Here is an 18,594-nt window from a genome sequence, read left to right on the forward strand (position 1 = left end):
TCTGAAGTCCCAGGGCTCCTCACGGAGCTGCTCCAGACTATGCAGTTGACCCACATCCTCATGCAGGAGCAGTACACCTTCCTGTACGAGGTGCTGCTTGAAGGCTTGCTCTGTGGCAACACCGGGGTCCCAGTGGAGAGCTTCACCAGCCATGTACGCTGCCTTCGAGAAGCTGAGACCTCAAGGCACAACAATGTCCTTGAGAAGGAGTTCAAGGTACCACCAGGATCTGGTGAACTGCCTCTGGTGTTGTGGGGACCGGTCTGTGATGCCTCCCTGCTACGGCTCCCCTCCCCAGCTGTGGGATGGAGATGGGGAAGCATTTCTCTGGGGTGGCTGAAGAAGGGGGGGAGCTGACAGGCAGGTCTTGCCTGGCTGAATCATTCCTACAGGCCCTGCAGAAGTTTTCTGAGTTGTTCCAGCTCCTGCCATGCAGAGAAGCAGAGAAACCCAGCAACCAGCCCAAGAACCGCAAGCCAGGGATCCTGCCAGGTACTGCTGGCAGGGATGGGCAGCCCCTTGCTCTGCGACCCAGTGCCTGGGAGCAGCGTGGGGGGATGATGCTGCCCTGCTGCTTCCCTCCCCGACACCGTGACACTGGCATGTGTCCCAGCTCGGCTGGGATAAACGTGTCCCGGGGTCTAATTTTTGCCAGTGGAGGAGCCCAGATGAGGCATTAGGGAGCAATGAGGAGTGTGGACCTGCTGTGCCTCTGTGCCTCCGTACATGGGGTCTTGGACATGTCATGCCAGGCAGCCCTGAGCTTTCATGGCCATGGGGCTGGTAGTGCCTGTTCATCCAAGCCTCTCCACCCCGTGTCACAGGGAGCCACGCTGACCCCACTGCTTGCAGGGCAAGCCTCTTGCCTCTGTGCAGGGGGACAACGGTTTATCATTTCTCCCCGCACTCCTTGCCTCCGCAGCGGATTCCTGCCGGCCCATCCTCATGTCCTCGCTGAATGCAGACGGTTCACCAGGTTACATCAACGCCGTGTTTGCCAGCGTAAGGCTCCAGCCCCATATGGGGGTGGGAGCTGCTGAGAGCAGCAAACCACCCCCCTGCCCCGAGCATCACTGCTCGAGGCCGGGGTGACCATGCCGCCCTGGTCTGAGGTGTCCCAGCCCTGGGGCTTCTTCATAGCGACTATTTCCCAGTGGCTGTGGCCCTGCTGCCAGGAGATGGCCCCCGTGATCATCCTAAGCCCTGCCTGCACAGGCAGCTCAGCACGCTGCTACACAGCCACTGACTTCTGCCTGCTGGGGAGCAGAGCCCGGCTGCGAGGAGCTGAGGGGCCAGCGGGGTGCAAGCCTGCTCTGAGCAGGGCTGGGGTGCCCTAAGTCTCCTTGGGCTTTCCTCTGCCCCTGGACCAGCAGAGCCCTGGCTGGAGGGAGGCAGAGAGCTGCTCCTGCTGTTAGAGGGGCTGTCAGGGGGTGGATTGTGTGATCTCTTCCCCCAACACCCTGATGTGTTTTGCAGACATACACCAAGGAGGACAGACTCATCATCACCCAGCTGCCTTTCCCCACCACGCTGGTGGATTTCTGGGCTCTGGTCTGGGATTACACCTGCACATCAGTGGTTGTGCTGAACCAGCTCCAGGAGCTGGACCAGGTCAGCAGCCCACGCACAGCTCTCCCCTCTCCTGTCTCCCCGTGAGCCCGGCCAGTGTGTTTTCTGCTTTTGTTCCCATGCAGCTCTTCTCACAAGAGCCTGCTCGCTGCAGGAGCCCGCTGCAAATCTTCTGGGGTCCCCCAGGGAGAGCTGTGAGGACAGCCCCTGCACCATGCGCCATCCCTTGATACATCCGAGGCCAGGCTGGACGGGGGTCTGAGCAATCTGATGTGGTTGCAGATGTCCCTGCTCATTGCAGGGGTTTGGACTAGATGACCTTTGAAGGTCCCTTCCGACTCAAACTGTTCTATGATTCTATGGCACTACATCGGTGCGGTGTCCCCAGTCTCACGGCAAGGTAGCACCTCTGGGGTTTTGGTTACCCCTGCCCAGGTGTCTTCTCTACAGGAGTGTAATTTTTCTGGCTGCAGCGCTACGGGTTGGTCCCCAGAAAATGGCAGGCAGAGCACCCCCATGCACACTGTAGCTTATGGGCGAGGGGCTGGTGTGAGCACACCCACATGAGGTACTGAGCTCTGCCATGCTTGCAGGTCAGGGCTGTGTGTGATAGCACACATATCTTCCCCCCACAGACATACGTGGAGTTCTGGCCCACCCAGGACGAAGCTGCTTACGGCCGTTTCCATGTCCACCTCATCTCAGAGGAGCCTGGAGATGGATTCACAACCTGGACAGTTGCCCTCACCAACAAGCAGCAGGTAGGCTTTTCTGCACAGAGATGGCAGAAGTCCTTTGAGAGCAGCCTTTGCAAGACCTGGGAGAACCAGTCGGGCTCCAGAGTCAGCAGGCTTTGATTTGGGGTCAAAATTACAGCTAGGGGTAGCAGAAGCCACAACAGTTAGATGGATCTGATGGGGTCCTGGAAGGGCACTGGCCAGAGCAGGGCCTTTCACCTTGGGAGAGAGGTCAGTCCCAAGAGGATGAGGCTGCAGACAAGGTCACAAGGCAGAGGTACATTTCTGTGACTTCCTAACTTGGAGGACTACAGCTGCTGATAGAGTCTGTGCATCTTGGTGGTGGTTTGTGGTTGGGGAGAGTTGTCACAGGTAGCTGGGCACTGGACCAGCATCAGTTTGAGCTGCATCTGGTGGCCAGCCCTTATCTTGTGCCCTGTCTGCCTTCTCAATGGAGGTCAGAGGCTGGGATTGGGACATCCCACTGTGGAGCTGTTGCCTTGATCCAGTGTGCATGGCTGAGCCAGGACTGACACACGCTGTCACTCCCTTTCCTCCATGAAGCCAAGGGTTTTCTTCTCTGCCCAACCCACTGTCTTTCTTCCCTGCTAGCCCAAGAAATCTGCACTAGAAGTCCGGTTCTGGCAACTGAAGGACTGGCCCATGCAGCAGCGTCTTCCCCCACACCCTGCCACCATCATCAGCCTGCTAGGGAAGGTGGAGACACACCATCGGCAGAGCCAAGATGGACATATCCTGGTCACCTGCTGGTGAGTGATGTCTCTCAGAGGAGCAGCCTTGGCACAGAGTTGGGTCAGCCCAGGTTGCATCAGTGAACTTGGGTCACAACAACATCCTCAGCCCAGGTGAAGGGTGGACATATGGACATGAAATCAGCTGTGTTGAGGGAGGAAGACTTCCTGTGGAGGCTGGCTGTGTGCAGGATCTGGGGACATGACCATCCTGAGAGACTGTATGGCTAGTGGGACATCTCTGAGGCTCAGCACTGCCAGGTGACATGAGGGCAAGTGACTCTCACCTTGCTCTCTTCTGCAGGGACGGTGCCAGCCGGAGTGGAATCTTCTGTGCTGCTGGTTTCCTGTGTGAACAGATCCAAAGTGAGGGGCTGGTGGATGTATCGCAGGCTGTGAGGATGCTGAAGAGGTGGCGGAGACAGCTGATTAAAGACGTGGTAGGTGCTGACTTCAAACCCAGCCAAGGTGACAACACCAGAGCAAGAGCCGTAGCCTGGACTGTCCCAGCAGCTGCCCTAGCACCTAGCTCAGATCATCCTGGGGGCAGCAGGAGCAGATTAGACCTCTGAAAATCCTGCTTTCTGCTACTGGGATAAACCCACTGACTCAGGGGCAGGTTCTGCAGAACTGGATGGGCACAAAAGCATTCTGTGGGCTGAGTTGCTCCTCTCTGGTCCATCTGGCCTGCTCAGTGCAGGGCTGTACTGGTGGCTGCTCAGGTGCATGTCCTGCATCCACCTTACCACCCTGTCTGGGTGCTAAAGGCCATCATAGGATGAGCACCCTGGATGGGAGTGAGCAGCAGATGCTGCATGTCATGGATGCTGGCTCTCCTCCCAAGACCTGCTGGCTCCAGAATTGGGGTAGCCCAGCTCTCAGCTACTAGACCACATGCCTGTGCTTCCTCAGTGGAGGAAGGTGGTCTCCGATGGAGAGGAGAAGAGTGGGCTGCACCTGCGCCTGGCTTGCTCAGGAAGCTGTTGGCAGCCAAGGCTGGCCTTCTGCTACAGGTGTTGGTGTACCAGGTTCTCACATACATCCTTCTCTCCACAGGAGCAGTATGGGCTCTGCTACGAACTTGCCCTCAGCTACTTGAATTCATTTGAAACATATGGGAATTTCAAGTAGAGGTGTGACCACAGCCCATCTCTGGCCAGGACTTTGACTCTCTTGACAGCGCTCCATCAGTAACAGTGGAAACCAGAGGAGATGAGAGGGGTGTGTGCGGCCCCAAGATACTTTCCTCTCCTGAAAAAAAAAACATCCCAATGGTCTTCTGCAGCTGGAGAGCACAGGCTAGAATGTCTCCAAATTGTGGTCAGGTTTTGAAGTGGGGATATGACCCTTTCCCAGAGTTTGCACAAGAACTTACCTGGAATCACAGCCCAAGCACACAGATCAGAGCAGAGGCACCAGCACTTGACCTGTCTGTGCCAGGGACAAAGAGAACCATGTGTCCCATCCAGGCTCCCTTGTCGCCTCAGGCAGTTCCAGGGAAAGTGGGGTAGCTCCACCAACACCCAAACTGTGTTTTTCCAGGGAAGCATCAAACTGCTGTAAGATCCATGGATCTCAGAGGCACAGGCTATCTGTCCTACTTTGGGAGAAGCATGAAGCCCAAGGCCAACAGGATCCAAAGGCGGGACAATCCACAGCCCTGCAATACTAGCCTGGTTCTTCCCAGCCCACACAATTCCTTCCTGGATTTTCATCTGCCTGATGCTGATCCAGGTGCTACAGCCCTACCAGATCCAGAGAGGCTTCCTCTCTAGCCTGTCTGGCTTCACCATGGCAATCCCTGCTTGTAGCAACTCAATTCAGACACTCTGGATGTTGTTCTGGTAGGCTACTGCCCAGAAAGGGGCTGCTGCACCACGGAGACTGGTTCTGCCTTTGCTGTTCAAGGGCAAGAGGCTTCACAGACAGAACCGACCCCATGGCATTGTTCTGTGGCTCACTAATAAAGGCTCTTTTCTGGCCATGGTGGTGGTGACCTCTGATTTTCACTTTTCTTCCAGGTTTGACCTGACATCAGGCCTGCAAAAGAGCTGAGACCACGCAGGTCCCTCAGCTCTAGCCACAGCATGAGCAAAGAACACACTCCTGTCCAAGATGTGCATTGAGGAACATCAGCCTCCACTGATTCCCATCACACATCTCATCCAAATGCACATGAGGGCTGCCCAGAATGTCCCTGGGGGTCAGTAAGGCTGTCCGGCAGCACTCAGGAACATGAGGTCACAGCAGCCCTGCTCGTGGCCTCCTCTCAACAGGGTGCAGTTAGCTCCGTGCAGGAGGATGTGACCCCAGAGTGGCAATGAGGAGACAAGGCAGGACTGGTGGGACAGGCAGCCCCCTCCAAACCACAAGCCTTTATTTGTTGTCCACACAGAGCAGGCAGAGTCATGAAGGCAGCCAGGTTGGGCCAAGCTCCAGCAGAGCCCTGGATCTGGCTGAGTATCAGCAGAGAGGGGTTGGGAACCCAGGACATGACAGGAGCATGGGCATGCCTCAGCCTGAGTCCAGCTGAATCAGGGACTGGGAAATCTGGTGTACAGTCCCTGATTCCAGGAAAGCAAAAATGAAAGCAAAGTCTAAAAAGCAGGCAGTACGGAAAGTTGTGCTCAAAGGCCTTACAACAGAGGTAAGTGAAAGCTGGGAGGTGAAGGGGTTGAGGAAAGAAAAGCTCACAACCCTCCTTGGCCTCCTGTTTTCCTCTTGCTCTGCTGAACTGGATGAGACCCCCAGTGCTGGTCACAGTCACAGGAGAGCCAGGGGACCTGGCAGACATCAGTACGGAGCTGGGGTCATTCTCCTCACCTTCTCCACCTCTCACCACTCTGAATGTTTCCTGTAGTCCTGGGCAGGGGATGGAGTGACTGATTTCCAGCCTGGCCACCTTTATGTGCCCTGCACCCAGGGCAGGGACTGCTGCATGCCCTCGGCTTTGTGCGGAGCTCATGCCATCACAGCTGCCTGCACACACAAGTGTCTGAGACAGGATGGAGCACAGGGCAGTGCCTGCCACAGCCCAACCTCTTCATCCCAGCTGTGCCCAAATGCAGGTCCCTGGAAGTGCCCACCTGGGTCCAGGCGCAAGCAACAGTTCCTGAGCCTGACCCTCCTGAGACCCCTCCTGGCAGATCTCTCCTCTGGAGGGGATGACATGGCCATTGGTCCCTCAAAGGTCTGAGCCATGAGCCACCCTTCGGGATGACTGCCTTTGCTGGCCCCTGCCCCTGCTCCAGGCTGGGAGCACTGTCTGGAGCCACATTTTGCTGCTGCATGGGGCTTAGTGGGCAGAACCATCCCTACTGTCCCTGGCAACACAGGGCTGGGGCAAATGGAGAGATGTGTCATTGAATAGGTTGAGATGATGTTTCTCCTGAACGTCAGGCTCTCCTGTGAGATCTCCACTCTCCTCCCAGTTGCCACCCAGCCATATAGCCCTTTCTGTGACGGTTGTCCAGGGAATTGCATTTTCCTACCTTTTTAATGATCCTCCTTAGCTTTGCTGGGCAAAGACTTCCTTTTCCTGGAAAGTGAAGAATCACAGTCAAAGGGGACTCCTGAGTAAGAGACTGGAGTTGCCCGGGGCCCTGCTGAAACCGTCCGCTTCCTACTCACCTGGTAAGCACGAACCACAGGATCCCTGCAGAAATGAGGAGGAGTGCCAACAGCACAACCACCCCAATCACAGTCCCATGCCACGGGCCTGGATGCTGCCCTGCAACTAACATACAACCAGGGGTGGGTGCCACAGCCTGGGCTGCATTCTGACAGTGGCCCAAAAGATGGCAAAGGGTATATGGAAGTGTGTGGATGTGTGTCTTGGCTTAGGTTTCTTCTGAGACGGAAGGTCACCCCCATGGATGGAAAACAAAAGTTTTCCCCTGTCCCTCATGAGACCCCACAGCTCCTGCATTCAGCCAGCTCCTCTCCACGAGAAGCAGCCAGGCTGGGAAAAGGCAACGTGCAGGAGAGACCCTCAGGCACAGGGAGCAAGGAGTTCACTTACCAACAGAGAAGCTGTAGCAGATGCAGGAGAACTTCTCTGCCTGTTGGAGGAGAGGGAGGGAGAGCTCAGGCCACTCCTGCCCCACAGCCTGCCCTGGGGGCACAGGCCTCCCACCCATGGCCACCCAATGCCCCAGCTGTGGCCGAGGACCACGGGGACACTGTCCTGCCAAGGTGCCTGGACTCTCAGCACAGGCACCCAGAGAAGAGCCTGTGCAGTACTGCCACTTGCCGTCGGCAGACAGCCCTGACCCTGCCGAGGGGCCCGGCCCCAGCTGGCAGCATCGTCAGAGCCCCTGAGATGGGTGGATGGTACCTGCTGTGAGCGGCGGACGAGGCGGAGAAGGGCCAAGTAGTCCCAGCCCAGGCGCAGGGCAGCATTGTGGTAACCCTGCCCATGGATCCCATTGCCCAACACAAATTCTGTGGGGGCTGTGAGGTTGAGCATGGCGGCCACATAGGCACCAGGCTGCTGGCTGGCGTTGAAGGGTTGCGGCTCCCCCGAGCAGGCACTTTCCACTGACGTGTCATTGTCCATCACAGCCACGATGAGCTGGTGCTCCCTGCAAGGCAGGGCGGTGAGAGGGCTGGGAGAGACGGGGACAGGGAAAGAGGGGTGGAGGTGGCTGTGGGCAAGTGTTGCTGGTGGGGAAACCCATCTCGGGGTTGTGGAGAGCAGAGGTGCTGGGGGCTGCACTCACCTTGCTGCCTCAGAGGGACGGGTGATGGGGTGGAGAGGAAGCACTGCTGTCCCTTGGGATGGGGAGATGTCATGGACACTGCGGCAGCTGATGTCAAGAGGGTGTGGGGTGTCTAGAGGGGAAGACCTGGGGGTTGAGCATCAGCGAGCAGCACGGCAGGGGCCGTGCAGGGAACAGGGACACCCCAGGCAGTGCAGGCTGCAGAGCTCAGCTCCTGGGTGCCCAGGCTCCTCCAGGACAACCAGGAGGCCACAGGGCTGGGGACGCAGAGCTGCCTCAGCCGGGACACCTGTCATGGCCACTCTGGAGGGACCAGGACACAGCAAGCTTTACCCGAGCTGTCCGTCTGAAGCTCCCACAGTGACGCAGCCCCGGCTCCGGCAGCCGTGAGTCCCTGCATCGTCACCACGTATCTGCTGCCGGGGCTGTGCTCAGGCAGCCGGTACTCAGTGACGGGGCTGTTCAGCCACAGCCGCTCCATCTCCAGGAGGCTGCCATCCTGCGCACTCCTCGTTGTGATGTTCAACTGGGGACAGGAGACAGAGCTGGAGGGCAGCAGCTCCCACCTGCCCTCTGGGAACCTGCGCACAGCACATCCAGAGAGAGCAAAGCACCCTTGCAAGCCTCCCCTTCTCTGCAGCTGCCCCAGCTGTGGAAGGCTCCTGGAGAGGAACTAGCATGAGCCTTGGCCCCATGTGTGGACCTCAAAGCAGACAAGAGGAGGAGAGGATGAATTAGGAGCCAACACTCAAGACATTAGAGTGGCTGCTTCTGTGAGTAAAGGATCAAACTCCTCTGAAGAGCTGAGGGCAAGATGGACATTGCTCCTTTGGATAGGTGTATATATGTATAATGAGTCCGAGGCCAAGTCACTGTTATGGTATTGCCACACTGCAGGTGCTGTGGTGACATCCTCCACAAGAGGAGCCCTGAACTTCTCTTTCCTCTTGTGCAAGGCTGGACTCCAAAGGCTTTGTCTACATGCAAAGGGAAAGACAGAATTCCCACAAGGGATACAGATGGAGGCTCCCTATTTCCAATGCATTATCTGAATTTCCCCTGAGATCCTGGGCCCTCCTTGCAGCTGTCATAGTGTTTATGGAAATCAAATCTTGACAACATATTAAAAATGAGTTTACTGAAACCAGAAAAAGGACTCTTTTCACAAATAGAGGTGTCTGGGAGCAGAGAACCAGCTAGAGCACACCCACAAGAAATGCCATGAGGGCCTCTGCTTGGTGGTTTCTCCAGGAAAGGTCTAAGAGGGGTAGGAAGAAGCAACATGTCTGAGTTCCTGTCACCCCACAGAGAGGCCTTTCCTCAGAGAGATCACAGGACACACTGGTAAGAGTCTCACCCCACCTCAGTGCTAGAAAGCAGGGCTGCACTGTGAGAAGAGCCACAAACCCACAGACAGAAGTGCTTCAAGGCACACACTGAGGAAAACTCAAGGGAACACTGCAGCTCTCCCAGAAGAAGAGGATTTTTTAGAGGACGACTCAAACTGCAGGGTTCTGTGTGGCAGAAACCAGAAACAAAAAAAACCAAGAGGCACAGGAAACCCTGGGAGGCCACCCCAGCACACATATCACTAAGTGCTGCACACCGAGCTGCAAAGTCTGCCCAGCTCCGAGAAGGAAGACCAGATGGGAGGAAACACCCACCACCTCCCCATGCAACTACACAGCACTGGAGATGTTGAGGGTGAGAGAGAAAATGCTCATGCTCACCACAGCCAGATATTCAGCCAGACTGGCTGGGAACTGCAGCTCATCATGGATTTCCCTTCCCCATGCTCCTCGCTCACCTGCACAGAGTTCCAGGCAGGGAGGTGCCTGGCAAGGTAAGGGGGACTGCAGAGAATCCATGTTCCCCTGGTACCTGGTATCCAATGATCTCCCCTTTGCAGGATGGCAGCGGCTTCCATCTGAGGGACCCTGTGCTGGGATCCAGCCACAGCTTCTCCAGTTTGTCTGGCACTGGAAGCAGAGCAGGATGAGATCACGCATGGGGCCAGCGAGAAGGGTCTGATCCCAGAGCAGGGTGCAGGCAGCTCTGAGTACAGGGGACACACTGCAAATGGACCCCCAAGTAGGGTTTGTCCCCCACAAAGGGCGTGTGAGCCACAGCAGGAGCAGCAACAGTGTGGTGAGAAGGGGGAGGATGAGGAGAGAATGTGCTCTGCTCCGAAGCCTTGCACATCCCCTTCCCCAAAGCCCCACAGGCTCCAAGCAGCCCCCAATCAAGGATCATCACTGCTGGGAGCAGCTGATCAGGCTGAGCTGTTGGGCAAAGGGGATGTTTATCCATCTACCCTACCTGTGACACCAGCCAGGGCTGTCCCTCATATACTCACGTGCACATACCTGTTTCCTTTGTTCTGACCAACCATGTGAACAGGATTGTGCTGGGTGGCAGGGAGATGGTCACACTGTAGTCGGTGAAGGGCTGCAGAGTGGAACAGGTGAATGTTCCCTCCTGGCCCTGTAGTGTCTCCTCTCCCTTCACCTCTTCAGCCTCACAGGGAGGGGAAGAAGGTCCTGCCAAACGGCACTGGGCCTGCATGCGCTGGCACACGTCAGGGAGACTGCAGGTCCAGTTCAGTTTGATGCTGGTGCTGGAAAACTCCAGTGTCCCAGGGACAACCTGGAGGACCTCTACAAAGGAAACATTGCAAGATGGTCAGTCTTTCCTTCCCCTCCCAGTCTTGCATGTGTGCTGCCGTCAGACAGTCCTTCTCTTCACCCCAGCAGGAGGGTGGGAAAGCAAGAGGCTGAAACTGGTCATTCCAGCTCTCTGGTAGGGGAACAGTAGGAGTTTGAACAGGAATGAATGTGGACTATTTGGACTACTGTTGCTCAAGGCAATTTTCCCCATTGAGTCAAAACTGTCTGTTCGTCCCAGCAACTCTACAGTCCAACAGATGTAGCTCCTAGAAAGACCTGGCACTTTCCTTCTGTGCGTAGATCCCAGGAGAAAGGTTCATTTTTCCTGGCAGTATAGTGAGAGATGAAGCTCTAGGACACCAGTACAGAGTAGCCATCCTACACCACATCTCCAGGAAGGGGTTGAGGGGAAAAATGGCCCCATGTTGCTTCCCCCAGGACTCCCAGGAAAGGCCAGGAGGAGTAAGAGCTTGGGGGACCCATGAAGGGACTCATACTATGCACAGAGCCTACACAGTGACTGATGGATCAACGTTTGACCATGGTACATTGTGGCATCATCTAAGAGGCCAGGGCTATTTTGTGCCTTAGGAACCTGCCACACAAAGTCAGCAAAGAACTTAACAGGACCAGGCAGGACACCCTGAAAGCTTGGGCCATGAATGGAACTGTCCTCGGGGGGAGGTCAAACGAAAAGCATCCCCTTCCCCTCGCACAGACCTCCCCACACCACCCAGGCTCACAGCTGCCTGCAGGGAACCAGCCCTGACTCCTCTTGCTGTGGCCCAGGTCTCAGGGCTCTCAGTGAGCTGGGAAGCAGCAGACGACTACTGTTTTCAAAACTTCAGGGACCTCTCATCAGGTTCCCAGATCAGCCCGCTATTGCCCTGTGCTCTCTTGGATGTGACCTCAGTACCCCAAGCTGTCAGAAGACGGTGCCAAGCCTATGCCCACCATGACACAGAGCGTGGAGGGGACCTGCCTACAGGGAGCAAGCTGTGGTATTCACAGTTGCACAGTCTGAGAGGACACAGACAGCAGAGCCCTCTGGTCCTTAAGATCAGTTGTGCTGCAGGTACCCAGCCCTCTGAACCAGAAGACAGGGATGGGGAGCAGAATGAAGCCCAAATAATCCAAAGTGAAATGCTTTGTGACCTGCTACACCACTTAGACATGTACAGGTCTATGAGGCTAGGTGGGATACATCTAAGGGTGCTGAGGGAGCTGGTGGAGCTGCTCACCATGCCACTTTCTATTTTCTATCAGCAATCCTGGTGAAATGGGGAGGTTCCAGTTGACTGGAAGTTGGCAAATATGACGCCCATCTACAAGAAGGGCCAGAAGGAAGATCTGGGGAATTACAGGCCTGTCAGTCTGACCTCAGCACCAGGGAAGGTCATGGAGCAGATCATCCTGAGTGACATCATACAGCGCATACAAGACAACCATGTGATCTGGCCCAGTCGACATGGGTTTATGAAAGGCAGGTCCTGCTTGACCCACCTGATCTCCTTCTACAACAAGGTGACCTGCTTAGTAGGTAAGGGAAAGGCTGTGGATTTTATGTACTTCAGTACTTATGTACTTTAGTAAAGCCTTTGACACTGTATCCCACAGCATTCTGCTGGAGAAGCTGGCAGGTCATGGCCAGGGTGGGTGGACTCTTCAATGGATAAAGAACTGGCTGGAGAGCTGGGCCCAAGGAGTTGTGGTGAACGGAGTCAAATCCAGTTGGTGGCCAGTCACAAGTGGTGTTCCCCAGGGCTTAGTATTGGGGCCAGTTCTGTTTGATCTCTTTATCAATGATCTGGATGAGGGGATCGAGTGCATCCTCAGTAAATTTGTAGATGACACCAGATGGAGTGGGACTGTTGATCTGCTGGAGGGTAGGAAGGCTCTACAGAGGGATCTAGACTTGCTGGATCATTGGGCTGAGGCCAATTGTATGAGGTTCAACAAGGCTGAGTGCCAGGTCCTCCACTTTGGTCACAACAACCCCAGGCAGCGCTACAGGCTCGGGGAAGAGTGGCTGGAAAGCTGCCTGGCAGAAAAGGATATGGGGGCATTGATTGATGGTCAGTGGAATATAAGCCAGCGTGTGCCCAGGTGGCTGAAAAGGCCAACAGCATCCTGGCTTGTATCAGTAATAGTATGGCCAGCAGGACTAGGGAAGTGATCGTCCCCCTGTACTCGGCACTGGTGAGGCTGCACCTCGAATTCTGTGTTCAGTGTTGGGACCCTCATTGTAAGAAAGACATCGAGGTGCTGGAGAGAGTTCAGAGAAGGGCAACGAAGCTGTTGAGGGCCTGGAGCACAAGTCTGATGAGATGCGGCTGAGCGAACTGGGGCTGATCAGCCTGGAGAAAAGGAGGCTGAGGGGAGACCTTATTAGTATCTACAACTACCTGAAAGGAGGTTGTAGCATGCAGGGGGTTGGTCTCTTCTCCCAAGTAGCAAGTGATAAGACAAAAGGAAATGGCCTCAAGTTGTGCCAGGGGAGGTTTAGATTTGATATTAGGAAAAAAATTATTCGTGGAAAGGGTTGTCAGGCATTGGAACAGGCCGCCCAGGGAAGTGGTGGAGTCACCATCCCTGAAGGTGTTTAAAAGGTGCATAGACAAGTTTCTTAGGGCCGTGGTTTAGTCCTAGAGATAAGATTATGGTTGGACTTGATGATCTGGATGGTCTCTTCCAACTGAAATGATTCTGTGATCCCCCTGCCCCATCCACAATGCCAGGCAGACCACAAACTCCCTCATACATAGCTCTCCCACACTTCTCTCCTTTGTGTACATGCTCTTGCCAGAAGCCCTCAGGGAGGCCCTTATCACCCACACCTCCAGCAAGAACCTCCTACATACTGGTGAACCACTGGCTGGACTCAGGTCATGCTCAGGGGCTGCCTCAACATGGCCTTCAGCAGCACATACCATTTCCCCAGGCAGGCAAAAAGCCCCAAACTTCATGTGCACACACAGCCTGCCCTCCCCTGCTCAGGAAGGGCAGAGCGGGGCAGCCGGGAGAGATCCTGATGCTCTTCTTACCAAGGCACTCCACACTGGACCGAATGCGGATCCCGGCACCTCTGATGTTCATTCCAAGCCAAACTTCTCTGTATAGAGGTTTCCCATGACTGATGGACTGGACTTCCCTTGCACATTTGATACGGGTGAAGGTTGGCTGGAAACCAAAAGGGCAGCTCAGCATCACTTCTTCGTTCTTCTTGTAATTCTCCTGGTCTGGTGACAGCTGGAGTCTTGAGCTCCACTGGGGCCTTTGGCATGTTTCTGGCAGAGGTGAAAATGGGTGTTAGTTGCAGTGGGAGGTGACAAGACAGGACAGAGGGAGGTGGTCGGAAAGATATCCCCAGCAATCTATCGAGCCCCTGAAGGGAGAGGGAAGGTGACATGTCCATCTGCCAGGATGTGACGTGTATGCAAGGCTTGTTGGGAGAGGGCTCTCCTTGTGTAACCAAAATGTGAATGATCACTCATCCATAAACCTTTCCTATCCACCCTCGTATCCAGGGACACTCTATTCCCTCCTCCACAGCAGGGAGCTTCCCAAGACAATCACCCCTGCAGTACGAACGTCTCTCCAGCTGTTGTCATCACTTAAAAGAATGAATCCTCTCTGCAATTGTTAACCTGAAGATATATAAATTCTTTCAGGTTTGGGTCGGTCTGCTCATATAGCAAAGATAAAAGTGACTTGCAGAATACCCAGTCATGAACTACAGACACTACTGACCTTGCAGTTTTACATCTTTTGAAGCCCACATTATTAGTTGAGTCTTACTTTAACACACATCTCGAGACTGTTGGATAAAGTGTTCTTTAGCTGAACATCACGTATTATATACTAAAATGGTTATGTAATGCAATATGTGAATGTGTAACCAATTGGCTCTTTAGGGTGTGAACATAGTGATAAGATTTTGTATATAATGGATGTTACTTTTCTTGCTGGCATGCTCACTTTATTCCAGCATCCAGACTTGTGCAACTCTGTAATAAAACAGTATCTCATCTCTGTGTGCTAAATTTGGCTCATTTGTATACACACCAGGTAAAGAACCCTGGTTTTGGGACAACACAGCCACTCGTTCAGGCATGTCACCCACCCCAGCTCAGGCTGCCCTTGAAGGGCTGTGGCACCATGAGCCCTGCTGGGTTGTGTGTCTCTCCAGCCATGTCTCATCCCTCCCAGAGGGATCAGAGATGGCCCTGTTACACTTGTGAGGTCCTTGTTCTGGCTCAGCCAGTCCCTTGGCTACTGTCCTCTCACTCCACGCCACCATGCAGTGGGACATGGGGATGAGTAATGCTTTCTCCATTCGCATTCCCTGCTTTACCACAGACCCTGCCCCATTTTCCTGACACAAGCCCTGCTCCCTTCTCCAGATCTCATCCTCACCACATTTGTCATCCCCTGGGCTGAGCTGGCACAGACTGTCCCAACATTTTGCTGAGTGCTGCAGGGTGAGGCTTTGTGGCAATGATTCCTACAGGCAAGCATGCTGGCACCTGGGAAGGAGCACTTCCCTGTTCCAGCCTTTGCAAGGGTCTCTGGGAGGCCTCAAAGTGCTTAAAATACAATTTTCCTTCTCCCAAAGGGGTAGAAATTAATCTCACAAAGTTCAGACCATCTTCTAAACAGCCATGAAGAAGTACAGACATGACAGTGAACAAGCCACTTGCGGTCAGGCTTTGATCCCCAACAACCCTGATTGCAGAAGGTGAGAGATGCTCAGCTGAGCACTGCGGCCAGCAGCTCTGTCCCACAGACACACAGCTGTGACCCATCTCACACAGCGACACTCAGTGCACCCCACACACACACAGGCCTCTCCAGCTGGCAAAGCCACAGCAAATTCCCTTTTTGCTCTGCTTTCAGACTGTGCAATGTCCCTCGAGCACACCTGGGGATAGGACGTATACAGAAAGTGGTAGCCCTGCCCCTGAAGACACTGATTCATGATGCATAAATTCATGACACTTGATTCACGAGACCTGCAGCCTCCATGGTACCATTGGCAAACTGGCTCAGTGCAGGGCATGGCCCAGCCCTGACCATCCACTCAATCCTGTCCTTCCACAGCACACCTGCTGCGCCCACACCACACTGTATCTCCTGTCCCTGAGGTCTCCCAGACACAGCAGGCACCCCAGCTGGCACAGCCCTTAGGTGTCTGCCAAGGTTTCAGCCCAGGACTGCAGATAGTAAAGACGGGTATCAAACTTGCACAAGGAGGAGCAGCAGAATCTCTCCGGGGAAGAAGAGGAAACACTTCTTACCTGTTTCCGGGGGTAATCCTTGGACCTTGGGATCAGGTGCTTCCTGGCCCTGTGCTGCCAGCAAAGATACAAGCACTGGGAGAAACCTCAGAGCCAACAACTGCAGGGCCATGCCAGCATGAAAACCCCAGGCAGAACTGAAATCTCAGCCCCACTTGCTGCATCTGAGCTCAGGCATTTGTAAATGACTGCAAGACTTGCAACCACAGGAAGGAAGCAGAAGCATGGGGAAATCTCTTGACATACAGGAGGCTTCCTCTTTGGGCAGGGAACCTCCCATCAGTGCTGCTGCCTTTTACTGCATTTTTTCCCCAGCGGCATCCAGTCTCTGGTACTAAAGAACCCTGTCACCAAGATCCCAGAGTTTCCCCCCAAAACCCTTCTAGTTACCAGAGTGCATTCAATAAGCACTGCTCCTCTTTCTGGGGCAATGTCCATGTGCTTCCCAAGACCACTGCATGGGTTTTAGAGTCACCGTGAGTCACTGCACTTCCCCTCCATGATCACAGGAGATGGAGGACCTCTGAGAAAGCATATAAAGAGCTGATAAGATAGGAGATAAGGATGTGAATACCAAGGAGTACCTCAAGGCCTGAAACAGTCCTTGGCCCTTCTGAAAGACACACTCAACCCACATCCTCTCTCATCCTTCCCTGCTCCTCCACTCATGGCTACCCCCTCCTCCTCCCCCTCAGCCTGGCAACACTCTGTCCCCAAGTGTGCAGAACATCCTGCTCTTCAGTGCCAGCTGACTGCCTGAGGAAACCCTCAGAGCTACTAAACCAGCCCCCTTGGTCTTCAGCAGCTTCTGCTTTTCTCTTCCTCCAGGACCTCCCACAGGCCACCTGGCATGTTGTCACGGTCCATTCGGTGATGGACTCGTGATGGTTCGTTCACCTTGATCTCAAGGCGCAAAATGAAGGCAACCAAAATGCCACGGGGTTATAATTCAATCAAGCAATGTTGCTTTATTAATTTGCCCGTAAAGCGGCACGCGATAGAAAGAGAGTAGAGGAAAAGGGAAAGGTAAAAAGAAAAGGCAGAAATGAGGCTGGGTTTACCACCGAACGAGCTCCAAAGGCGTCCCTCTGGTCTCAGGTCCCGTGACGAGAGTCCTTCTGGTCCTCCGTCATGGTTCAGGATCCTCCGGTGGGGAGATCTCCATGATGTCCCATCAGGAATTGTCTTTTATGCTTCTTCATCCCCCCTCATTCCCGTAGAGCGAGGCCAATTTCCGCCTTTATTGCGCAATCCAGGCTTGACTACGCAGGCCCAAAAAGTGCCCGCTTCGCTTGCCAGGGCCCGTCTGCGCCTGCGGTGCCTCAGTTCAGGGGTCTCTTACTGGCCCATTGGGTGACCTCAAGACCCTCTGCACATGCTCTCCTTCGTTGGCCTTTATTACAGGGAGGAGGTGGGGGGCAAGTCTGGCTCAAGCAACAGGCGAAAATCCATCTTCTGGACAGCAATTATTGTCCTCGGGTCAGAGAGGCCTTTGTAACGCAATTCTTTTCAGGTGGTGGGGGTAAGTTTGGCTCAGGCAGCAGGTAGAGTCCATACAGCACCTGTAGCCTCCAGGTCAGAGAAACCTGCACAACACAATTCCTTGCTTCAGGCCTCTCTCCAAATCATTGTCCAATTCTTCCTCTCAGTCCGTTCTGTTCTCCAAGTCCCTGATGGCGATGTTCAGGCAGAACCTGTTCTTCGGACCAACTCTCACACATGTCTCATATCCGAGAGAGCTGGGTGGTCAGACACAGGGGCTGCAGACGAGCAAAAGACCATGCTTGTCCATGTCACATGCTTTGCCCATGTCACATGCACAGGACACACTCCCACCCAGGAAAAATGGCAGGGAGCACCACCACTCACTGGTTCTCAACACACATTCCATCCAAACGCACGTCGGAGCTGCCCAACACAGTCCTGAAGGCCTGGGGAGGCTGTCAGCCACAGTTCCAGGCCTCAGCAGCCCTGCTCATGGCTTCCCCTCAACAAGGTGAACTTAGCTCAGCACCTCACAGGGGCGATGAGGGAAGCAAGAAGGAGCTCAGGGCAGGTGCAGGCAGCCCCCTCCAAACCACTAGCCATTATTGATTGTCCAGACAGAGCAGGCAGAGTCATGAGACTGACAGCCCAGGATCTGACTATGTATGTGGATATGGAGTGGGTATCAGGAGAGCCCAGGCAGTGGCAGGAGCACAAGCAAAACATCTGTTCCCTGTATCTCAGCCCTGTGCATTCCCCTTTTTCAACCAGCAGCAGCCACACGGTATTCAGCTCCTTCTTCCCCTCTCTGCCCAACACCCATCAAGAGCAGCTCCATCAGGTGTGCAGGTCACGCAAATGAATGTCCATGGGAAGGAGATGGTTTGGTCCCAGGGACCACTCACAGTTGCCACAATGATTGTCAGACAACTCATATGAATGACTGTCAAAACATGTCCTTACTGGCACATGCAGGTCATCCCGGGGTAAAAAAAGGCTGGAGAAGAAAGTGGTCAATTGCCCCATGTTTCAGCAGTGTGCTCCTCACCAAGGACACCCTCAGCATCCAGGCTGCACCGGGCACCACATCCCTCAGTGTGGAAGAGGCAGTGGCTGCTGGAGGCTGCACCGGAGCAGCAGCAGCACCCAAGATTGAGTAGATCCTAAAGGCTGCAGGATGGACATTTCCCAACACGGCCAGGGAAAATTACACCTAACGAAATGGGAGACGAGCACCAAAACCCATGGGGGAGGTAACAGACTGACACAGAGGTCCAGCTAGGCCTAGTTGAGACCATGCTACCTGTAGGATGGGGAGGAGGGAAAGTAGGAACCCAAAGTGTTGTGCTGGGAGCACACAGCTTCTC

General features: G+C 54.6%; 2 protein-coding genes across 5 annotated transcripts in view; one reads left to right on the forward strand and one right to left on the reverse strand.

Annotated features, from left to right (window-relative positions):
- The window catches only part of LOC136002469 (receptor-type tyrosine-protein phosphatase kappa-like), a 28,946-nt gene extending 23,922 nt beyond the window's left edge, over positions 1–5,024 (forward strand). For 2 of the 3 annotated variants that reach the window (XM_065657531.1, XM_065657533.1), the window contains 8 exons: positions 67–216; positions 393–492; positions 923–1,002; positions 1,477–1,611; positions 2,205–2,330; positions 2,919–3,076; positions 3,363–3,498; positions 4,115–5,024. In XM_065657531.1, the coding sequence (XP_065513603.1) occupies positions 67–216; positions 393–492; positions 923–1,002; positions 1,477–1,611; positions 2,205–2,330; positions 2,919–3,076; positions 3,363–3,498; positions 4,115–4,189 (960 nt within the window). In that variant the 3' untranslated portion in view covers positions 4,190–5,024. The remainder of the gene's footprint in view (positions 1–66; positions 217–392; positions 493–922; positions 1,003–1,476; positions 1,612–2,204; positions 2,331–2,918; positions 3,077–3,362; positions 3,499–4,114) is intronic. The other variant, XM_065657532.1, reaches the window with a different exon arrangement.
- A 417-nt stretch (positions 5,025–5,441) lies between these two features.
- LOC136002029 (uncharacterized) lies at positions 5,442–15,865 on the reverse strand. Of its 2 annotated transcripts, none has more exons than XM_065656847.1 (11): positions 15,743–15,865; positions 13,490–13,732; positions 10,146–10,436; positions 9,661–9,758; positions 8,113–8,305; positions 7,780–7,891; positions 7,395–7,641; positions 7,080–7,119; positions 6,689–6,794; positions 6,550–6,596; positions 5,442–5,841 (listed from the first exon to the last, which is right to left on the reverse strand). In XM_065656847.1, exons 1-10 carry the CDS (start codon positions 15,852–15,854, stop codon positions 6,554–6,556), a joined length of 1,485 nt encoding a protein of 494 aa, XP_065512919.1. In that variant the 5' UTR covers positions 15,855–15,865; the 3' UTR covers positions 5,442–5,841; positions 6,550–6,553. The 2 variants fall into 2 exon arrangements, with proteins under 2 accessions (XP_065512919.1, XP_065512918.1); XM_065656846.1 differs by having other exon boundaries at positions 5,442–5,920.
- Positions 15,866–18,594: the final 2,729 nt, after the last annotated feature.

Source organism: Caloenas nicobarica, chromosome Z, assembly GCF_036013445.1.
Source record: "Caloenas nicobarica isolate bCalNic1 chromosome Z, bCalNic1.hap1, whole genome shotgun sequence".
In the NCBI taxonomy this organism is placed as follows: domain Eukaryota; kingdom Metazoa; phylum Chordata; class Aves; order Columbiformes; family Columbidae; genus Caloenas; species Caloenas nicobarica.

Excerpts from the sequence above, each read along its gene's own strand:
- LOC136002029 (XM_065656847.1), bottom strand. The coding sequence starts at position 15,854 with ATGGCCCTGCAGTTGTTGGCTCTGAGGTTTCTCCCAGTGCTTGTATCT. Across the intron at positions 7,892-8,112 it reads GCTTCAGACGGACAGCTCGG|ACACCCCACACCCTCTTGAC; the intron begins GTAAAGCTTGCT and ends CTTCCCCTCTAG. Across the intron at positions 7,120-7,394 it reads TCGTCCGCCGCTCACAGCAG|GCAGAGAAGTTCTCCTGCAT; the intron begins GTACCATCCACC and ends CTCCTCCAACAG.